Raw genomic sequence first — 22,002 nt, forward strand, 5'->3', positions numbered from 1 at the left:
AATGAAAAATAATCCCGACTCAAGACTCCGGACTTAAAAATAAGTTAGTAGTTTCCCGACTTTGAGTCCATGTTCGCCGACGTAATGTTCCTTTGATTTTCTCAGTGAAATATTTATCCCGACCCAAGACTCCGCTTTCCAAATTGTGTTATTGGAAGTTAGTGATTATGGAAAAAATATTCGAATGCAATTACAAATAAATACAAAAATATCACTCGTTTCATTTCCACGGTATTTTATTCTTTATTTGCCCTTATTGTACAGTTCAGACAGGTTTCAGAGAGGACAAAAACAGCATTAATTACGATTCATTACCAGATTGTACAGCCAAAAACAACGAAAGTTAAACACAAATAACTTTTAAACCAAAACTACATAAAATTGATTACATTGGTAACAGTTGTGTAATGATTTGAGTTGAAATTGTTAATTACACGCTACAACAAAATAATTATTTAATACAATTGCGACAGGGGCGATTGGACTGATTAACGCATTTGATGCAGTCCCACTTTTCGGTTTTCTTCAGGATTCTTTTTATCGCTGCGCAACGATTGTGGAACCATCTCTTGCAAGGCCCGTCACACTTGGTCCAATCGCCACTCGAATCCCGTGCAGTCTGAAGAAAAATTTAAATTTAAATAAAAATGAAGAATAAAAATGAAGTGCATAGAATAGATAACAAGACCACTCAACATTTTGCATATAGTGGCTGAGCACGTTTCATCCTCTTCATTTGTATCTTTTGCTTTGGCTGTCTTTTTCTTTGGAACCATTTTAATGTTCTTGTTTGCTACGAGTTTTCGCTTCCTCAACGGTGTATAGGTTTGTGGCACATCGTTGTCGCTGATTGGAGTATCAACACGTAACGTATCTCATTCGAAATCATGACACTCGACGTCTTGAATCCTTGGTTGGATGCCTGTTGTAATGCATTAATGTTGACATATTCTTAACAAGCTAAGAATACAAATACAAAAATTTCCCTTCCTTTTAAGAAGGATTTGCAGGGTTGTTCTACAGATGGCGGTTGAAATGGAATTGACTATATCGAGGAAATTGAGATGGAAATAATTACAACTTTAAATTTTGTTCTTTTAATAAACCTCAAGTTCACCCAAATTTTATGGTGATGTACATGAGTTGCTGGCAGCCTGAACCAGTTCATTTAGGTCAACAATTGGGGGTTCCAATTCTTCCACGACTATATTCTGAAAGCCCGATTGCAAGATCTCTTGACAGCATGATGGCTGATAAAAACAAATACATACAGATTACAGCACAGGTTATTTACAGAAAAATAGCTCAACAAACCAGATCTATTGGAACTTGCTTCGCATTCCTTTTGTAATTTGGGTTCCTTTAAAATAAGGTCAAAACGAAAATTATTATCGAAAAAATATAAATAAAACTGAATCAATTACTTCTTAGCAATCCAATCGATTACTGCTTCTTGACTACCTAAGTCTACCTCTTCGGTGTCTACCTGTCCCATCTCTGAGCTCTCTGCTTCCATATTGTCCACAACTTTTAAAAATGTAAAAGCTTCCTAAATGTTGAAATGTCTGATGTAATGTTTAAATGATTAAGGTCATTGTTTAAAAGGCTCGTTAGGCTGAGCATGCTTACTAAACCAGTATTGAACACCAGCTTTTGTTTTGAGTGAGTTGCGATCTTTTGCCGCAGGAACGCTCGGAATTGGGAACAAAATATGCGCAGGGTGGCAGCGCATTGACGTTTGAGCAGGCTGGCTGAGCATGCTCACCTCAACCCGTGTTGAAATTGGCTGAATTGCCTGGATTTTTTTGGGCACGAGAAACTAGTCAATAGCCATTGACTTCTTATTAAACAGTCAACTGCGATAGACTAGTCTATAACAGTCGGTTACATCCAGTGAAGAAAGCGCAGGTGTGATTCGTCTCAATTGATCGACTAGTCGTGCGCGACCAGTATGGATTTTACATGGGATCACGGAATACCACCTTCTTTTGTTGCAAGCAGATGATCAGCTATTTGATGTTTGTTTTATTTTTTCTTTAAATTTTATTTCTAAACGTTAAACGTTATGTAAATGTGAATTGTTGTTACGCAAGTCTTATTTGTGTTTGAGCTATTTTAAAAAATCTGTGTGTATATTTTTAATTACAATAAAATTTTCAAATGAAAAAACAACTTGCTGTGTTAAATGTTTAGAGAAACACAAAAAAAATTTGAAAAAACAAGTAATTATATTTTGTTGATTGTTATGTAATATAATTAATTTCTTATCATTCAAAGAATTTTTTTTGGTTTAATAAAAGGCCTAAACATCTTACAGTGTAATTTCAGGCAAAGCTTTAAATTTGCATTCAGTGGGTTGGCTACGTTTTCCATCCATGATAGAAATCACACTTTTGGATACAGAAAGTAAACCATTGTGGCATTATAAAAAAAAATTAACACAATCATCAAACAGGTAACTTATTTCACAATATTTTAATTTTTTAGCCATGACATCCCTCTTTTATTTTATTATTATTATTTATTTATTTATTATTATTTTATTTTTTATTACCCTTTCCAGGTATCGGAATCCAACTGGTATAGCGCAAGGGCTATTTGTGTGTGGACGGGATTTGTTTGTGTATCTGTTTGTTTGTTTGTCCGGGGGATTATCGTTGTACAGTATGTTGCAGAAAAACATGTCTCGTAAGGCCGAAGGATTTTTTTTATGTTATTTTTTTCTGTATTGGCGCTAGGTGGCTTGCAAGACTTACTTTTACAGTTATGCTTTCCGCAAGACACTATTCTGCATATTTCTACACCCCATAGCAGAAGCAGAGTAGCAGACAGTTAAATCGGTATGTTGAAAGGTTGATGCTGATACTTGAAACGTCAAACATAAAAAATCTATAAAGTTAAACGTATATTTGTTAAAGGAAATTGCAATTTCATTGTGCAAGGTAAAGGTGTTGCAATTTAAAATTTTTATTTAACATAATTTCTTTTCATTTCATAGGACCTATAGAAAACAAGAAATTTTAAATAACAACTAAAGCAGCCTTTTTTTGTTTTGTATTTGATGGTAACTCAATAAAAGGAGATATCTATCGATGATTAAATATTAATTTTTCTATTTTCCCTAAGAGTGTTAAGGTATACATGTTACAAGTTTAAATAATCCAATTACAGTTTATACAGACTAAGGCTATACCCGCACTGATGCAACAATATGCATCAAACTTCATACGGAGGAAAGCTTTAATATAACCACAACCTTGTGTAATACAATGTGGTAGAGGGAAAAGTTCAGGTGCTAATTATTTTTGTTATAGGAATTTTGTTTCGTTGTTTGTATAAGCAGTATAAAGCGTTTAATTTTTCACTTCTACAGGATTGTGGTCTATTGCGATTTATTCTTCTGATAGACACAATCAATATGATTTCTTTTTTTCCTTTCATTTAAGTTGATGGTGCAATACAGGATCCTGCTGCATAATTGTGTAGGAATTTAATGCAAATACATCCATTTGATTCCCACAGTTCGGATTTATTGTTTCTTCAACAAGTTACAAATCTAATACTTCGTCCAGTCGCCATCAACAGCTATGAGGAGTCGCAAACGGTATGTCATGGACTTTGCGAGAGTTTGCCAGTAAGATGGTCGTTGACTAAGATGGTGCCAGGTATTGTTAACAGCATTCCAAAGTTCGTCGGGATTTTTAGCGTGATGGGTATCCATTTCACGCACCATTTCACTCCATACATTCTCGATGGGGTTTAAATCTGCCCCTTCTGGTGGCCACGGTTGAAGCTGGTTGAAGCTGAAAGGAGACACCTTCATGGTTTCCCGGTGCCATCAGATGAAAACCAGGTCCAAACTAAAATTGATTGTCTCCCGCTCCGTTTAATCATCTGAGTATGATTAGGGTTGAACCTAGTTCCATTCGTTCGAAAGACGAAGAAACGACCAAATTCATGGGAACTATAAAACGAATGTAAAGTAATGAAAGCAAAATTAAGAAAAATAAACCGAATAAATGTTTTACCCGAAAGTTTTTTCATCACTAAAAATAACTTTTGCCCACAATCTGCACCTTTATTGACGAATTCCGTTGCGAATGCTAATCTTGTATTTTTGTAGGCTTCTGTAAGGAATTCTTTTTTGGCGGCAATTCTTCCGTAAATCCCATGCATTTTTAGCCTTCGAGAAATTGTTCCTCGATCAATGGGCAACTCACAAATATCTATGGATGTTTTATATATTTTTGAGGCTTTTAAAAAATACACGACGTAAAAATTTTGATCTTTCTGTTACCTTTTAGTTTCTGCAGGGTTGTGATAGGTTTTGCTCTGACGGCCTGCAACAACATGGCATCTTGCGCTGGCGTCGTTTTACGGGCTTGTCCGGATCCTATTTTGCGCTTAACATCAAAAGTTTCTTCATATCGGTGGATCCACTTTTTAACCGTATTAGGATGGCATTGAATTATATCCGCAATTTCAGGTATGGTAGTCTCTTCATGAAAAAGCGCAACTATAGCGCCTCTATCTTGAAGACTTAAATGTTTTCCTTGCTCACGTAGAAACATAGCGCTACAGGAAATTTTGAGATGCGACTGACCTTATTCAATAATGTTTCAGTACTGAACCTAACCTCCTAGGTAAAAAAAACTATCAGGTGCCAAAATGTATACTTTTTTTGCAGCTGACGCAGTTCGACCTAGGTCAAGGCTAAATCCCGCAACGTATGGCTAGAGAATTCCTGTCCAACTCCAGCCTAGGTGATTTTTTCTTACCCTTTCCCTAAATTCTTAAACGCGGACAAAAGTAATGGTCTCGTGTTTCATTTTTCTCAATTTTCTCGAAGTGTAGGCCACAAATTTCTCTCTCAGCATGGCATCATTATTTCGCACGAAAACAAGTGATCCTGCAGCCCAGCATAATGGAAATCAACGGGAAAATACTATTTTTATCGACACCGCTACTTTTAAGTTAGTCATTTTATTTATGTTTTCAAAGATTTTTGACGTTTTACGTTTCCAGTTTCAACTTACCGGTACAGTTGTCTGCTAGTGCGGCTCTGCTCTGCTATCATTATGAGATGTGGCAATCTGCGGAAGACTGCGGAAAGCATCAATTTCAAAATAAGCCTTGCAAGCCACCTAGCGCCAATACAGAGAAAAAAAACATAAAAAAATACTTTGGGCCTTACGAAACACGTTTTTCTGCAACATACTGTACAGAGGCTGCTATTGGTCGAAAGGGGTTCACTTGGCATTCGACTACTTGAAAAAGGGTTCGACCTGCCGTCGGCTAGGCTTAACCTTTTGCTTTCCCTTTTTCGTCCCTTCTACGATTCGTGGAAGGGAAGTTACGTGACATTCGACTACCTGGAAAAAGGTCGACTACCTGAAAGAGTTCGAACTGCCGCCGGCTAGGCTTAACCTTTTTCTTTCGAATTTTCACCGGCAGGGTGGGTGGATGGATGGGGGAAAACCTCGGGCAAAGGTAGGCTTGCGGACAGGTGGAAAACGACGGTCAGGAGATGGGCATTGGCAGACACTTAAAACTAGACTCAACATATTACCATCCTGGGACGGGCTAAAGAATACTAGTCTCTACTCTATAAAACAACAAACCCAAATGGGGAGGAGTTTTGTATATCCGTCGCTTTGCGATCATGCTGTGATTTGCGGAATGGGAGTGAATAGGTGGGATGGGTGTTTGGAAGACTAAAGACGTAGAGGGTGGATGAAAGTATAGAAACTTGCAACTTTTCAGTCCACAAGAATTGATTAAGATGGCTGGACGGCAGCATACGAGCAAACGGGCAGAAGCAACGAAGACGGCCAACAAAAATGGACATTTTCACCGGCAGTTAGCGGGTCGATGAGCAAAAGCTGTGAGGGGAAAGACGGGCTCAGGCAACAAAAAGGTCGATGAACCTTTACAGTGGGCGTTTTGGTGGACAGATAGTGGGTTGACGGGAAGAGAGGTGGTTGATGGACAAAGGCTGTCAGAAGTAGGAAGGTAAAGGCAACAAAAGGATCAACGGGCAGAGACTGTCAGGACGTAGACGGGTAAAGTCAAAGAGTGGGTCGATGGGCAACTATATCGTGCGTTTTGTCTGGCAGAGTGAGTGAACGAGCAGAGACTGTGAGGGGAAGACGGAAAGAGGCAACGGAAGGATTGATGGTCAATTTCAGTGAGCATTTTCGTGGGCAGTGAATGGGCCGACGGGCAGAGAGGTGGGTCGATGGGCAGAGGGTTGGGTTGACGGGCAAAGACTGGAAGGGGTTGGTCGACGGGCAAAGACTGGAAGGGATTAAGGGCAGAGAAAACGACTGATCGACGGGCAACTTCCTTTGGCATTTTTGCGGGCAGCAAATGGGTCGATGGGCAGAGACTGTGAGAGGGGTAGAAGAGCAAATGCAAAGAATTAGTCGACGGGCAACTACTACGGGTGTTTTAGCTTGCAGTGAGTGGGTCGACGGGTAGAGGGTGTGAGGGGGGAGTGGGTAGAGGCAATGATAGGGTCGACGGGTCACTACAGCGGGCATTTTGGTGGACAGAGACTGGGCCGACCGACCAAAAGGGTGTCAACGGGCAGAGAGTGTGAGAGATTAAACGGCCAAAAGCCACAACTGGGTCGAAGTACAACTTCAGTGGCCATTTTGGCGGGCAATGAATGGTTGTAAGGGTAGTTTCAGTGGCCATTTCTGTGGGCAGTGAGTGGGTCGATGGGCAAAGACTGTGTTGGGAGGGAAGTGGGAAGAGGCAACGATATTGTCGATTTTCCACTACGGCTGTTGGTTTGGCGGACGGAGATTGGGCCAACGAGCAGAAAGTGGGTCGACGGGCAGAGATTGTGAGGGATTAGACGTGCAGAGACTGTGAGGGTTTAGACGGACAAAGGCCACAACTGGGTCGACTGCAACTAAAGCGGGCTTTTTGTAGTGTTGGGTCGTTAACGATAACGAATAACGAAATTTTTCGTAAATTTTCCAATTTTGGCATAAATTAGTATAACGAATAACTACAACGAAATTAAATTTTTGTGGGCGAGTAAATCTTTTTTTTTCTTCTCGATATTCAACACATTATTCCGCTCTGTGGCGCTGTTGACTGTGAATCTGAACATAATTTTTTTGTATTAGACTGACATCTAATGCTGTTGCATAACTCGATACAAACGGCTTCCATGTGTGATACCTTCGATTTTTAGTTTAACGGCTTCAAATCCTTTAACTTCAAGTGAAAACCAATTATAGGTATTATATAAAATAGAATAATAGACATAAGTTATGATGAAGAACATGACTCTAGGCTAGAAAAGTGCTTCCACGTTCCATAAAAACCTTTCTTTTGCTAAGTCAATTTTTGTAGTATGACGAAAATTCAAAGAAAATTAAATTTATGAGCTGCAATGGTTTGGTTACAGGAAAAAAACATGTCTAATCTAGAAAACCACTTAAAAAGGAAAAAGCAAAAGAAAGTCTTGAACTAAAACTATCTGAAAGTTTTTTAACTAAATAACGAGAAAAAAACGATTGTATTAAGATATCAGTGTATTCGGTAACGTATTAAGTTAACGATTACATAAAAAATATGTATTTAACGAATAACGACCACGATGTTAAAAAATAACGTCACAACACTAGCTTTTTGGCGCGCAGTGAGTGGGTTGACGGGCAGAGACTGTTATGGGAAGGGTGGGCAGAGGCAATGATAGGGTCGACGGGCCACTACAGCAGGGTTTTGGCGGTTAGTGATTAGGCTGATGGGCATAAAGGAGGTCAACGGACAGACACTGTGAGAGGTTAGATGGGTGGAGACTGGGAGATATTAGACGGGCACAGTCTACGACTGGGTCGACAGGCAACTACAGCGGGCATTTTGGAGTGAAAAATGGGTTGACGGGCAGAGACTGTGAAGGAAAAGGATGGTCAAATACAGTGGTAATTTTGTTGTTGTTGACGATACTTTAAAAAATGTTATCGTCGATTTCGCTACAGATAAAAAAGAATTTGTTTATCGGTGATGCTGATTCCAATAATTTTTTTGGTCAGTATCGATACATTTACCGATACAAAAAAATAGAAAATTTTTTCAAATTCACTGCTGTTTATTAAGGATTTTTAGGTGAGATTAGCGTTAGCTGTAAGAAATACTAAAGAATCATAACGCTGATCACTCAGTTGCGTACGCATGGGTGTCAGTACTCTGCCACCAAGAGAAAAAAGACGTTCAACGGTGGCACTTGATGGCAACCCAGTGTTAAGCTGAACAAACAGCCTTCGTAGATAGTAAAACGTATCCAAAGATCGCAAATCATTACACAACTTGTTTTGGAAGAATCTACCGATCTCATCATCAGCCGAGGAAAATTTGTTTGCGGGTTTGAAACCGGTTCAAGGGATAAAAAAACAATATTTAGGATCTATAGGGTTAACTTCTTCCCTACATCAACTTGGACCATTACTTCATTTTTTTTTTCAGTTCAGCAATCATTACTGTTTGTACGCCATCATTTTCTTCTTCTGACAAAAAACAAGCTGACAGCCAATTGAATTGAAATCTAGGATAACTGCGGAAGTAAAACGCAGTTCATGACAGAGAAAAAAAGTTACTAAACCACTTTTCAACGCTATCGAGTAAAGCCATAGCAGAAGATTCACAAACTTTCAGGTTCCCAGAATTTGTAATGTCATGAATTTGTCTCTTGATCAGGACAATGGAAGGTAACATATGCCCAGGTGAAACTTGATTACCTTTATCTCTTTGTACAATGTCTAAAGCAGTGGCAATTATATTGCAAGACTGCTTCGTTGAACAACAACAGCAAGCATGGTTTCTTCACTTTCTCTCCCCCACATCCCTCGTCACACAGACTCCACTAGAACCCACCATAAAACTACAAGCAGCAACAGAATAGACCCATTTCCCCATCGACTCCCCAAAAGACACCTGCGCCCCCGAAGACATATTCTTACATCAGCCGTCTAACACGGGAGCACCCTCGTCTAGCCGAAAACTTCCATAACATCTTCCTACCTGTTCTCACGCCCAGAATATTCTTGCACCTGCACCACAAGCGCCAGAATATTCAACCCCTTTTTAGATTAAGATTTTGTTTTTGTTTTTTATTTCAAAGCAGAAACATACCGTATACGGTGTCAGCCAATACCAAAAACGTCTAATCGGCCGAGTCTATCTCCCGCTCCCTCCCACTCACAGCCACTGCCTCACTGCCACTGGTCGAGTCATACAATACAAAACATGATATTGAAAACTAGGCAACGCCGCAAACGGCGCAATTTTTCAAAATAGGGTGAATTTAAAACATAAATAAAAAATTCTCAAATTGCACCGTCATTTGGATTTTAGTCCCAAAAAATCGGGAATGAAAAGGAGCCCTAGTCGATTTACTTTTCTAGCACATAATAAAAAATTCTAAAAATAAAAAAAGGTGTTTTGCCCTATCACCCCTGTAGACGACCGGCCTCCTAGGCTAGCGAACCTAGCGGGGAATCCTAGAACCACTTAATGAACACCCACCGGTTTTGGGATGGGTGATAGTGTACCTTACTATTATATCGTGATAAAACTATATTTTTTAAACATACTACTTTTTTTTTCTTTTTAACAACTGAATTGCCATATTACTGTCAAAAATTATACTTTTCATTTCAAAAGCTTTAATTCCTTTTATATTTACAGTATATCTTTATTCGTGTGTTTATGTAACTATAACAATTAACAAGTGTTATACTTACTTTGAGGGTGTTTTTCAATTAGGTAACAGTTCCGAGCGCCAGATGGTGTCGTCCCTTGTTTTTTGTCTGATTGGCTCTCGCTAGATAACGCCTACCCGTCATAAAAGGTATTCAAGTTTACAGGCCTTAACCATTAAGTAGGCCTTGCAAATTTCGCATTGTGAGTGGGAAAACATCTCTCTACACTCCTGGTAGGGGCGCTGAAGAGAACCCACGAGCAAGATCCAAGGTTTTTTGCCCGTTTCCCGACGCAGGCAAGGTTGCTAGCCATGTGAAGTTTCTGGCCTTCCACGTTTATTCTACTTACAAGTTTGGACTCTGTCTTTTGGAACGCTCTGATCCATAAAACTCATCCGCTATTTGTCTGCGAAATGGGCTCTGCAGAAGTTGATAAGCATACTCCTCCATCAGTAAGTTTGATAATTTTTCCTAGCAATAAATTTTCTCAGTTTTGATATGTGTCGAAGAGGCTCCCAAAACTATAAAATAAAGTATGTTTTGTTCAGAGTATGGCAAAAATTTTCAAAGTTCAAAATGGCCGTCTTCGGTAAAGTCCGTTCATCAAATCTTCTTTGTTTCGGATTGTTAAAAACATTAAATTTGATGGATTTTAACTTTTTTCATTTTTTGGTTGAAACCAAAGTTTGAGATAATATTGTCTATCACTCTAGTCAGTTTTTTATCGTGTAAAATGCAGTTCTCGTAAATAGCCGCTGACACGGCGTCACATTTCGAAGTGCAAACGCGTAACCTATTAATTTTTCGTTAACCTGATGTTTCTTCATGGCACAGCATAAATTTTGAAGGGGATATCTTGTAGATCCCATAAACCAATGTAAAAGTATAATGATGATTGGTTGCATACTCTTGTGTACAAAAGTACTTTCTGTAAGGACATCAAATTGTTAATGAATTCTTTTTGTGTTAAAACAGGGTGATGGTGCTGGAAAAGATGTTTTAACTGGGTTATCAAATGGGATGGATCGCCATAAGTCCAAAGATAAGGTACCAAGTAGCAAGTTAAGGGAGTTGGTGTCTATGGCAGCTGTTGTGAACAAAACTAACAGCTTTTGTCTAGGATCATCATTCACACAAGCACAAACATAAAGACAAAGATCGGGAAAAATGCAAGGATAAGAATCGGGAAAAACACAAGGATAAGCACAAAGATAAACACAAGGTATTGGAACAAAATTCTATGTTTTTTAAGTGTCATTTAATGCAAATAAATGATTTTTTTTTCCAGGATAAGCATAAAGAGAAATCAAAGGACAAAGAAAAAAAGCATGACAAAGAAGACCGTAAGCATGGTAGGGAAGAACGGAAACAGAGTAAAGAGGATAAAAAGCTGGACAAAGAAGAAAAGAGAAAAGAAAAGGGAAAGATGAAAGATAAAGCAGAAAAGGCATCCTGTGTTGAAGTAAAGAATGAACCTATGTCAGAGGATGATGACACACCCTTGGTAAATGAATTAAATCTTATTGCTAGAAGTAGTTAGTTTTCTGGTTTCCAATGTGATATATTTTTTTAGGCTTCTCACTCATTCAGTCAGACTTCTCAGGATTCTGAGGATGATGATCAACCATTATCTTTTCGCAAGAAGGTTAAAATTGAGGTTAAAGCTGAAAAACCGGTGAAGAGAAAAGCTGAAGACATGGCAGTTGATGATGAAGATGACTATGTAGCTTCTAAAAAGAAAAATAAGAAAGTGGAGGAAAAAAAAGAAAAGGTGGACAAGAAACAAACAAACGGCGCTTCCCCTACCAAACGAGTAAAAAAAGAGAAAAAAGAAGAAGAAGAAACATGGAAGTGGTAAGTTACATTCTGAGCATTATTTTCCGTTTGGCAGAGCTCAGAAATCGAAATTAGTGTATCGATTAATTGAAAGATCGGTTACTCGTGCTGAATATGGTTATGACTTCAATCTGGTCTGTGCAAAAGCATCATCAGTGTAACTATTTTGAGCAAGCCCTTTGAAAACCTAACATGTATTTGGTCATGTTGTCGAGCAGCTGGTTCCGCTTAAGTTTTTTTTGTTTGTTTGTTTTTTCTCTTTGTTTGTGAAGGAACCTCTGTAAATGGAAATGATATTTCTGGGACAATTATTGTCACTTTTGACTTAATATTTTGCCCTAATATTCTATTGAGTAATTGAATACTTCATGTTTATCAAATTTTATGATTTCTTCCTTAGGTGGGAAGAAGAGAAACACGAGGATGGGGTTAAATGGAAATCGTTAGAGCATAAGGGTCCAGTGTTTGCAGCAGATTATGAACCTCTGCCCGGAAACGTCAAGTTTAAGTATAATGGAAAAGAAATGAAATTGAGTACAGCTGCTGAAGAAGTTGGATCATTCTATGCTGCAATGCTAGATCATGACTATGTAACAAAGGATGTATTTAACAAGAATTTTTTCAAAGATTGGCGTAAATTTATGACTCACTCTGAGAAAGAGATTATAACTGATCTCAAAAAGTGTGATTTCACCCACATGCTAACCTATTTTAAAGGTTTGCCTACCATGTCTTTTTAACAAATTAAACTTATGAATAACCTGTTTTTGCTTTAGCTAAATCTGAGGAAAAGAAGAATAGGACCAAAGAAGAGAAGCAACAGCTAAAATTAGAAAATGAAGAAACTGTGAAGGAGTATGGATGGTGTATTATTGATGGACATAAACAGCGTATTGGGAATTTCAAGATTGAACCTCCTGGTGATACAAACAGTAATTCATGTTAGAAATGTTTTATTAATATTATCATTGTAAAGGTCTCTTCCGCGGCCGCGGAGACCATCCAAAAATGGGCATGGTGAAGCGGAGAGTAATGCCTGAAGATGTCATAATTAATTGTAGCAAAGGAACCGCACCAAAACCACCCGCTGGCCATAAATGGAAAGAAGTGCGCCATGACAACACCGTGACATGGCTAGCTTCCTGGACGGAAAATGTCCAAGGTCAAGTAAAATACATTATGTTGAATTCTGCCTCTCGGTTGAAAGGCGAAAAGGATTGGCAAAAATACGAAATTGCGCGTCAACTTAAAGGTGAGTTGTCTCAACCAAAAGGTGTATTGTTTTAGTGCACTCGATTCATTTTCCTGTTTATTGCAGATTCTGTCGAGAAAATTCGTGAAACGTACAAGGAAGATTGGAAATCTAAAGAAATGAAAATTCGTCAAAGATCTGTGGCTTTGTATTTTATTGACAAGGTAACGGAAGGATGAAAAATTTCATTTCAAATTGATAATGGGTAACTTGATTAAATCTGTTTATACGTTCTAGTTGGCGTTAAGGGCAGGCAATGAAAAAGACGAAGATCAAGCAGATACTGTTGGCGCCTGTTCTTTGCGGGTAGAACATATTTCGTTGCACGAGCAGAAGAATGGCAAACAGTGTGTTGTAGTGTTTGATTTTCTCGGTATGTCTTTTTTGTTATTTTAGAGCACGACGTCTAATTTTTTTTTTTTTTTTTTTTTTTTCAAAATTTAGGTAAGGATTCTATTCGATACTATAATGAAGTTCCAGTCGAGAAACGGGTTTTCAAAAATTTGCAAATATTTATGGAGAACAAAAAACCGGGAGACGATCTTTTTGATCGGTTGAATGTGAGATCTAGTATTCTCTTTAAATTGAAATTTACGGAAGTATATTATTGTTTTTCTTGAAGACGACTATTATGAACAAGCATTTGAATGACCTAATGGAAGGGCTTACAGCAAAAGTATTCCGTACTTTCAACGCATCAAACACATTGCAGGAACAGCTAGATAGTCTAACTGATCCAAATTCCTCTGTTACAGAAAAGGTTCCTTTCTTAACCATTAAGTTACCAGTGGATCATTTTAATGTTACTACTTGTAGATTTTGGCGTACAATCGGGCCAATCGCGCTGTAGCTATTCTTTGTAACCATCAACGTGCCGTACCTAAAACTTTCGCCAAATCTATGGAGAATCTCCAAAAGAAGATAGATACCAAGCGAGAAGCCATCCAAGAAGCGGAGCAAAGTTATAAAGATCTGAAGAAAGAAGCTAAGAAAACGGGATCTGCTGCTGCTAAGTATATCTTGCCATGAATATCGCATCAAAATTTGTTTCCAACTTGGTTGCTTTGCCGTGTCGTAGGATTGCAGCAGGAAAAAAAGAGAAGCAACTCGAGAAACTCAAGGAGCAATTGATGAAACTAGAAGTTCAGGCTACCGACCGAGAAGAGAACAAGGAGATCGCGTTAGGTACTTCGAAGTTGAACTACTTAGATCCGCGCATTTCGGTTGCATGGTAACGTTTGATAATTGCAAATCTTTCATTAGTAGTTTTTTTTAATTTGATTGCTCTGCTTAGGTGCAAGAAAAATGGCGTCCCTATTGAAAAGATTTATAACAAGACCCAAAGAGACAAGTTTCAATGGGCCATTGACATGGCGGGACCCGAATTTGAATTTTGACGGACGATTTTGGGACACTTAACTTGACATTATATAAGTTGAGAGCCTTTGTCTTCATACCTTACTTTAGGCAATTGAAGTGCAAAGGTGTATGGTCGTTTGCTGAAAAGGAAAATGTGACTGCCTCCCTTTAATAACCCTCTATTGAGGGTCAATTTTTTATCACTATCAAACTTTCTCAATACGTTTGTACCATGTTCCATGGAATGTGTGGGTCCGGCTGTCGGATTCTTGCCAACCGATTGTTCCATCTTTTTCTCGTCTCGCATTAAGTTCTCGACAGATTTCTGTGTAGCGGTGTGAAACTGAAGCTCCATGCGTTGGCTTGAAAAATAAATTCTTATAGCCTTTCATTCCAAAATCAAAATAATCTTCAGTAATGATAAATAAGTTGAATGGATATTGGTGAAACAACATTCGTCTCTGCCCAATAATTGCGGTTAGTGATCTAATTTTAGGTTTTCTATTTCTATTTAATTTTTTTGCACCTTCTTAGATTTTTGTAGACCTACAGTTCTTTATTTCTAGTTTTTTTTTTATTCATCTTATCTGATTACACCATTTAACGGAAAATGAATCGAATTTCAACGCTATGGTTAGACTTGGATCCACACTCACGTTAAAATATTTACAAAAAATGTCTGTGAAATATGATGTCGTGTTTTCAGGCCTATCCTCGTTTATGTGGCAGCAAGTTCGACCGTTCGAAGCGACCAGTCCAATTTGGTTGCAATGCTTCTGCATATGGCGAAAGTTTTATGCTCCGATGGCGAACTGGGCGAGACGTACAAACAAATATATTGAAATAATCGCTTTTACTTAATTGTTCACTTGGAGCAATTGGTTCTCAACAGACGATAAAAGTTCGATGCTGTCCGTTATGACTCAAACAAGTTTTATTTTATCCACTACTGGGCACTACACAAACAGGAGATCGACAAAAAGAAAACCCGATAAGTAACCGCGATAAGTTTTCAAGCCTAAAATCTAGTGAAAAATCTAGAAGTATTTTTCTTGTTTAGATACAGTATTATATGAGAATATTGTCACGCTCACACGGATAGGGGGAGGGTGTTCACGTCGCCTCACTACTTGATGGTCATGCTCACCAAGCCGCTGGCCGAATTGGTACAACGGCGCAGACGACTGGCTCACATCCGCTATCAGACAGTGACCACCGTCGAGAGTCCATCCTTTTCATGCCATCAGCACTTACGACCAGACAACAACTATATGACTTAACTACGTTTAAGTTTCCCCTTATTCCTTAACCTATCGAGGGATGAGGGGGTGAACCACCCCCGATTCCAAATAGCTAATAGACGTTTCCTTGTACGTGACAATATATTTATAACACTAATAAAATACAAAAAATACGTTGCAATATTGTTATCAGTAACTAAAGGCATATAAAAAAACAATGTATACACCGGTATAATTGTCTCGTGGAAGCTTATACTACTATGGGAGCCTGCCGTACGAAGCTTGCGACCTGCTTCTATCTAGCTAACCGTCGCGTACGGGTACACTTTCCCAGCCCTGCCCTGTCGTGTCGGTATGGCGACAGTAGAACTCCAAGACAGTAGAACTAATTAATTCTTGTTTTATAAATTGAAAAGCGATTTAATAAAGGTATAAATAGTGTATTAGAATAAATTACAAACAATAAAAGTAAACATAAATAGTATAAATAAACACACGAAAAATAAACAAATGAAGGCGACAGCCCGACGAAAAACTCCACACACACCCCACACACACCACAAGCAGAAGGGGTGGAGGGGCTTTAGGGTGAGGAGAAGGAGAGAGCCAATCAGAGGGCCGGAATAGTCCCACTGGGATGTAGCGGTGACGGTCTCGACCCTTCGAGACCGTCTCGCGGAGACCAAGTTGCCGTCTACCCTCCCCTTAAAGAAAAACAAACAAAAAACCCGTTACCCCGCCAATAGGTGGCTTTCAACATTTAAATCGGGGTTCGGATTTTTGTGCAGGATACTGTACCGTCTGTACGTATGTGTATATACAGGTTTAAGTAAAACAGAACAAAGGAAGTGTGAAAATTAAGAAAATTAAAACAGCTTTCATTTACTGTGCGATGTGACAGGAAAACCGATGAAGAGAGCGTAGAGCCTTAATTGCAGATAAGATTTACATTGCGTTTCACTTTTGATTAAAAAATAAAATTTTACTGAATCACGTTTCCACTTGCAGTAAGAATCACGACGACCGTGCCTTTATTCCTGTAGCGCTAAGCTAGGCCTTAATTAGGATTGTGCACGCCGTTGGCTGCACTGACATGTCAAAATAATTTGTTATTTATTTATTATAATAAGAATAATTTGTTTTTTTTTTATTGCTATTGGTTTTTGGATTTTACCGTATATTAATAATGAACTGTATTCGTTATAAAATTTCCGGTGGTATTCATGAGTGACATTCGATTATTATTCTTTAAAATTTATTTAAAAATAGATTTTACATGAAAATTGCACCACTGCTGTGCTGTCAACGATGTTTAGTCATTTAATTCCAAATAATTGTGTACTTAAGTGCACCACCTCTTAGTAGCGACACTAGTAATGACTGGGTATATCATCCTCCCAGTGAGGGCCTTGCTCGGCCAAGAGTCTGTAAGCAATTATTCCTCGAAACGTAGAGTTAGTGTGGGATTGGCCTGCCATTAAATCTAATCCAAGACTGAATAGAGATTTAAGAGCTATCATTTGATGTCACGATTAGGATCATATATTACAGCAATAGTAATGACCGAAGTCACATCATGACAGTTCTCGAGGATAGTACAATAGCACATCATTGTACACCATGTGGGAGTAATTCTAATTAATTCGAAGGGAAGGTTTATGCATTTAACATCGTTGTTGTCAGTTATAATTTTTGCCTGTAGGTCTAGCCACTTCAAAGATGGCACTGGAGTTCGTCGTTATCTTGTTCTACGTAGGGTGGCGGTGGTTCTTCCGGATATTGTTCTTCTACTCCTGCGCTCCTGGCCAGGTCATGGTCTTTAACGGGTGGAGGAAATTCCCAAGCTGTTATCTGAGTAGATGAAACTTTCAATTTCAGCAGTCCACCTTAGCGTAATATTACATCTGGTTACATACCGGTCTTCCACCCGTTGGCAAGTGGTCGCCACCTATTACAAAGATCGAAGACAATCGTGGCCGACTTCGTTCGGCTTCCCTGTTAGGTCGGCTACAGGCCAGCGTAGACAAGACGAAACTTGTCGTTGCCCCAATTACTGCATTACACGAATGATCGACTTCAGCATCTATGATCATATTGTCGTATTTGAACCAATGTTAAGATACACTAACCTCCAGCCAATAATAGCAATAGGTGTAATGTTCGTCCCAAACCAATGTCATAACCTATAAATACCCATGGCAAAATTGAAACATATTAATTGTCAATAGATTGGGCGTCGAATGCTAGTACGTACCGCAATATCCCCTTTTAACATTCTCACACGAAGGGCCGTTTTCAATAGTTCCATAGCAGCTATTCGTACTATTGACAGCCGAAGAAGTGAAAGTAACTAACCCTATAGTGGTTTGGTGCTCGTCGGCCGTTGCAAACGCCGGATATCGGGTACTGTTCAAAATAGGTGGCACGGAGCCAACAGTTTCACAGTTGTAATCCCAGTAGTCTTGACAACAAGCAGCTGCTTCGGCTCCAAACCAACTCAACGAAGCTAGAGTCAACGCCATGAATAAGGATACAAGGCAAAAACACAGCATAGTCACCGTGCTGGTTATGAAAGAAATAAAAAAACAAGCAAAAAAACGAACAAGAAAAAAGAAAAAGAACGGTTGGAAATCTATTCACTTCATCTGACTCATTGTAACAAGTCGAACGTCGTAAGCGTTACCTGTATAGACCTTTGGTTTTCGTCAAACCAAGGCAGACTGATCCTGTGATGACAAAGAAAGTGCCACACCACAGACCTAATTTGATTTTCAATTATCATATCGACATTTTAAACGGCAATTGAAATCTGAAAACTGAAACTGAAGTTAATCCTAAAGTTTGCGTATTTACCTGGCTGGGCTTCGGACAAAATCGAATGATTTGTGAATTGCACCATCTACGTGAAACACAAATTTTTGAAAATAAAAAGAAAAAATTATTTTTTCTGCATTCACTAATTCGAATCAAATCAATCAATACATTTTTCGAGATCAGGTAAGCTGTTCTAGGAATACGTTTTATCATAAATGAAGTGCTTTAATCAATGAATTTGGCTCGCTATGTGTGTGTCTATGTCTATGACCTGAAGAAGTACGCAGACTATGCCAAGTAAGATGTGGGCTGCACTAAAGTGCAGCAAAGTCTTTTCGTATCTGACTTGTCCAGATCGGACCCCATGGTAATTGCGATGGTGTCGACGTTGTCGACGATGCCGCCGATGTCGACGACGGTCTTGACTTGGGAAGTTGAAACTGTTTGTATTTGCGCATTCAACAGCTGCACCACTATTACGTGGCGGATGGTTTTCTTCACTATTTATTTGCTCAGTGTTAACGGCCACCTCTCCTGTTGGATCATCCATCCTGGACTTTGTGGTGTTGGTTGCTCTTGTCACACTCTGCTGCAAAACAAAAACCCAAATTAGGTCTGAAATTGTACATTTCAATATGTAATTTAGTTGACACCATACCCCACAAAGGTTTTCTAATGTACTGTACGCACCCAGTACTTGATAACTATAGTTTTTTAGTTCTTTTGTTCAACTTCAACTAGACATTTCTCTAAGCCAGCGAGACAGGTAAGTCCCGTTTTTATTTTTTACGATAAAAAGCCTAAGATAGGAAAGATAATGACTCGCATTTCAATGCGCTGAATACACAATAGGTGATAACGGTTGGCGTTATACCTCTCTTGGCAGTACAACGTGCTAAATCACTTTTACTGGTTTATAAAATTCTGTTACGTTTTCAAAGTTTCTTTAGCAAGGCCTTTATGACAAACGTTTTTACCCCGTGCCAAGCAACGGGATAGACTATATAGAAACAATTGGATCCGTCCAGTGTTTCGTTTAAATCATCCCTTGCCTTTTTGTTTCTTTAAGTTTATCAACACGTACACAATATCCAATGGCACTATATTGCCCCATCAAATAGGCTTTAAGACTTGTAGGAAACAGGTGAGTGTCATGAAAAAATTCGCTTAGCACAGTGTCAGTTTAACAACGACGAAGCGTGTGCAAAGCCCCGTCTTAGTGCAACTAGCCTACGCATCACGCACGGCATGTTACACTGGAACATGCATTAAAGATGACAAATTTTTTCGTATAGGACAGTGTTGTCAAATTTTATTTGGCTACATACAGAGAACAAAGGAGGCACTGTAAAATTATTTTGGGACTGGAAGAATTTTCTATGCATCGTCAGTATCGAGAACGAAATCGTCCAATGACATCAACGGGATGAAATGACGCTTTACGATGACGTGGGTCAGTTTTTCGGGTATTGGTGAAACCGTGCTACTGCCAAGAGCCTTTTCTTTAGCTTTTGCAAGATAGCGGTTTATGGTTTGTGACCGAAGAGGGCGCTTGGGAGACAACTGAGTTGCATTGAACGGATTGGCAGAGCGAGTGGCGTTATTACCCATCACAAAACGATTCTGGTTGTTTGCCGCAGGTTGGGTAATAGCAAAGGAAACGTTATCTGTTTTGCCCCATACAGCATCTAAAGTTGAACGTGTAAGTGTGTCTTCTTTGATGCTTTTGACAGCCACGGTGCTGGAATTCCTGCTCACTGTAACGCCATTAGCCGAAAAATTGGTAGTGACCGCTACAGCAGGAATCATTTTGACGGCGGAAGGAGTGCCGGGATGGACTAGAGGAGTTAGCGTCTCGGCGTCTACTCTTCTGGCGGAATGTGTTGTCGGAGTAGCCTCGGTGGTTGTACCTAAGGGTTGCTGTGTTGACGTTTCGTTCGCCGTCGATTGCGACTGAGTGTGTGGTGAAATGAATGGTCGAATACGTTTACCGAGGAGACTGTTCACTGGATTACGACATTGAACACTAACAAGGATGACTACGAAGATCCAACAGTAAACTAATAACTTCATTCTGTTGTTGGAATCTCCAAATGTGAGGGGAGAGGTTGTATCTCTTTTAGTTGGAAAATCAACTATTGGTGAACTCCGAATTGTTTTCAGTGGGGGAGGCAGTTGTTTTCGAACCTGTTGATCTGAAGGAATGTGACCGAAATAAAAGACTATCTTGATTTATAGGTAGCAAAGATGGGTTAGCAAAAGAGCTATTCCGCGTAGGGGTGGGGAAAAAAAAGAAGGTCACGGGCAAAAGAAAACATTGAGAAAAGGATAACTATCATTTTGTAAGATTCTCGAGGTCGTAGATTCGGATTAACTTTGCGCGAAATCAAAATTCTTGTCACCTGACATGAGAAGTCTTTTAAGATTTACGGAACGGCCTCTATTTCCTATAGCAGGACAAGGCCAATTAAAGAAAGGAAAAAAAAAAAAAAAAAACAAAATTATGTGTTATATCCTCAAACAGGTGACCATGACCTCTCGAGACAAGGACGCCATAAAAATCGAACCGAATTTTCTCTGGATAATACAGGAATGAATTGTTTGCTTGTAATCCGTTTTGATCCCATTCACGGACCAATCAAGGCAGACATGGTAGTGATCAGGAATTTTGGACGATGGCCCAATAAAATTCTTGGCGTTCGATCCATAAGGTAAACATTTTACGTCGTACAGTATACACATCCACCGCATCTTTCTTGGTAATTAATAATTTCGAAAAATCAAAAACAAGGCGCGTCAGTTGAAAATGAAAACAAAGAACAAACATTAAGAACCCGAAACCTCTTAAGAAGACTTTTTTCTCTTATTTCGAATGTCCCCCCCCACTTTTTGTTACTTTCCTTTTTTTTTACGCCATCGTTTCGTCATGCCGAGTAGTCGTCGAAGCCCTTTTGTTCGGATTGATCATAAAAGAAACTTTGCTAAAAAGAGATGCAAAAGCCGATAGACTGATAAATCACGGAAAGACACCTCTGCGCATTATTGACCAACCTCAGAGACTGTTATGTTCCCTTTCCACGAGGTCTACAGTATATCACGGACATTCTGCGATGAACCTGGAAGTAGCAAATGCAATTCTCCGTCAGAAGGGGATTCCGATCGAGATGGCCAGGCAATTTAAAGTTAACCGTATCTTTTTTTTTGGGAGAATTTGTCTTGTTTATATTCCTTGCCCTTTATTGTCACAGGCTTGTGGCCGGCAATCTACCATCGCTTGAATACGTGTACTTGCACATGTACTGTACGATGAGTGGTGCGCACACGAGTGTGGCAACTGGAAAGCCTTCTTTCACCTGGTTTCTCCTGCCATCGCCCTTGATGAATTGTTCAATAACCTACCTGGAAAAGTCTAATGGAGGGAAGATTCGTTTGTCAGATAGATAAGAAAAAAAAAATTACCCAATGTCACAAATTAACATTATTGAAATCTAGGAACGGGTTTAATACATTGTTAATGTACACAACCTGTTGTGTATATAAAAATATATATACACATTCCAAAAAACGGATTATACAAGCGCCTTCTAATGATATGATAGTATCCTTCAGAACTGTCACGATGTTGACCCAGATCATATTGCTGTACTATATGATCTCCATCGTGACATCAGCTGATAGCTCTTTACTTCTCTATTCAGTCTCAGCAGAGTCATAAAATAGATAGATATATATATTCATAAACATAAAAGTTTGAGACAAGAATTTTGTTGGAGTTTTTGCGCTC

At 39.0% G+C, this 22,002-nt stretch overlaps 5 protein-coding genes across 6 annotated transcripts; 1 reads left to right on the forward strand and 4 right to left on the reverse strand.

Moving 5' to 3' along the window:
• Positions 1-223: 223 nt before the first annotated feature.
• On the reverse strand, positions 224-952 carry LOC123473798 (lysine-specific demethylase 5B-like; the record flags this gene model as incomplete). The annotated part of the gene is given in 3 exon segments (XM_045175149.1): positions 224-619; positions 684-871; positions 874-952. Coding segments are annotated over 3 exon segments (435 nt in total), but the record flags the coding sequence as incomplete, so codon positions are not given.
• Positions 953-3,819: 2,867 nt separating this feature from the next.
• LOC116924929 lies at positions 3,820-5,053 on the reverse strand. The gene is made up of 2 exons (XM_045175359.1): positions 4,298-5,053; positions 3,820-4,226 (listed from the first exon to the last, which is right to left on the reverse strand). Exons 1-2 carry the CDS (start codon positions 4,569-4,571, stop codon positions 3,820-3,822), a joined length of 681 nt encoding a protein of 226 aa, XP_045031294.1. The 5' UTR covers positions 4,572-5,053.
• A 4,922-nt stretch (positions 5,054-9,975) lies between these two features.
• LOC116924931 (DNA topoisomerase I, mitochondrial) lies at positions 9,976-14,554 on the forward strand. Its single transcript, XM_032931532.2, has 15 exons — positions 9,976-10,168; positions 10,692-10,763; positions 10,837-10,938; positions 11,005-11,220; positions 11,290-11,570; positions 11,953-12,269; positions 12,329-12,472; positions 12,529-12,804; positions 12,871-12,968; positions 13,042-13,177; positions 13,249-13,364; positions 13,427-13,564; positions 13,621-13,817; positions 13,883-14,035; positions 14,099-14,554. Exons 1-15 carry the CDS (start codon positions 10,130-10,132, stop codon positions 14,199-14,201), a joined length of 2,388 nt encoding a protein of 795 aa, XP_032787423.2. The 5' UTR covers positions 9,976-10,129; the 3' UTR covers positions 14,202-14,554.
• Positions 14,555-16,923: 2,369 nt separating this feature from the next.
• LOC116924932 lies at positions 16,924-19,036 on the reverse strand. Of its 2 annotated transcripts, none has more exons than XM_032931533.2 (8): positions 18,877-19,036; positions 18,490-18,807; positions 18,258-18,303; positions 18,088-18,163; positions 17,659-17,966; positions 17,534-17,587; positions 17,321-17,457; positions 16,924-17,255 (listed from the first exon to the last, which is right to left on the reverse strand). In XM_032931533.2, exons 2-8 carry the CDS (start codon positions 18,766-18,768, stop codon positions 17,118-17,120), a joined length of 1,038 nt encoding a protein of 345 aa, XP_032787424.2. In that variant the 5' UTR covers positions 18,769-18,807; positions 18,877-19,036; the 3' UTR covers positions 16,924-17,117. The 2 variants fall into 2 exon arrangements, with proteins under 2 accessions (XP_032787424.2, XP_045031295.1); XM_045175360.1 differs by having other exon boundaries at positions 18,490-18,804; positions 18,877-19,030.
• A 479-nt stretch (positions 19,037-19,515) lies between these two features.
• LOC116924934 lies at positions 19,516-20,433 on the reverse strand. Its single transcript, XM_032931534.2, has one exon. The coding sequence runs from the start codon at positions 20,289-20,291 to the stop codon at positions 19,596-19,598; it is 696 nt and encodes a 231-aa protein (XP_032787425.1). The 5' UTR covers positions 20,292-20,433; the 3' UTR covers positions 19,516-19,595.
• Between the last annotated feature and the right edge of the window lie 1,569 nt (positions 20,434-22,002).

The sequence above is a fragment of the Daphnia magna genome, linkage group LG6 (assembly GCF_020631705.1).
Source record: "Daphnia magna isolate NIES linkage group LG6, ASM2063170v1.1, whole genome shotgun sequence".
NCBI lineage: Eukaryota > Metazoa > Arthropoda > Branchiopoda > Diplostraca > Daphniidae > Daphnia > Daphnia magna.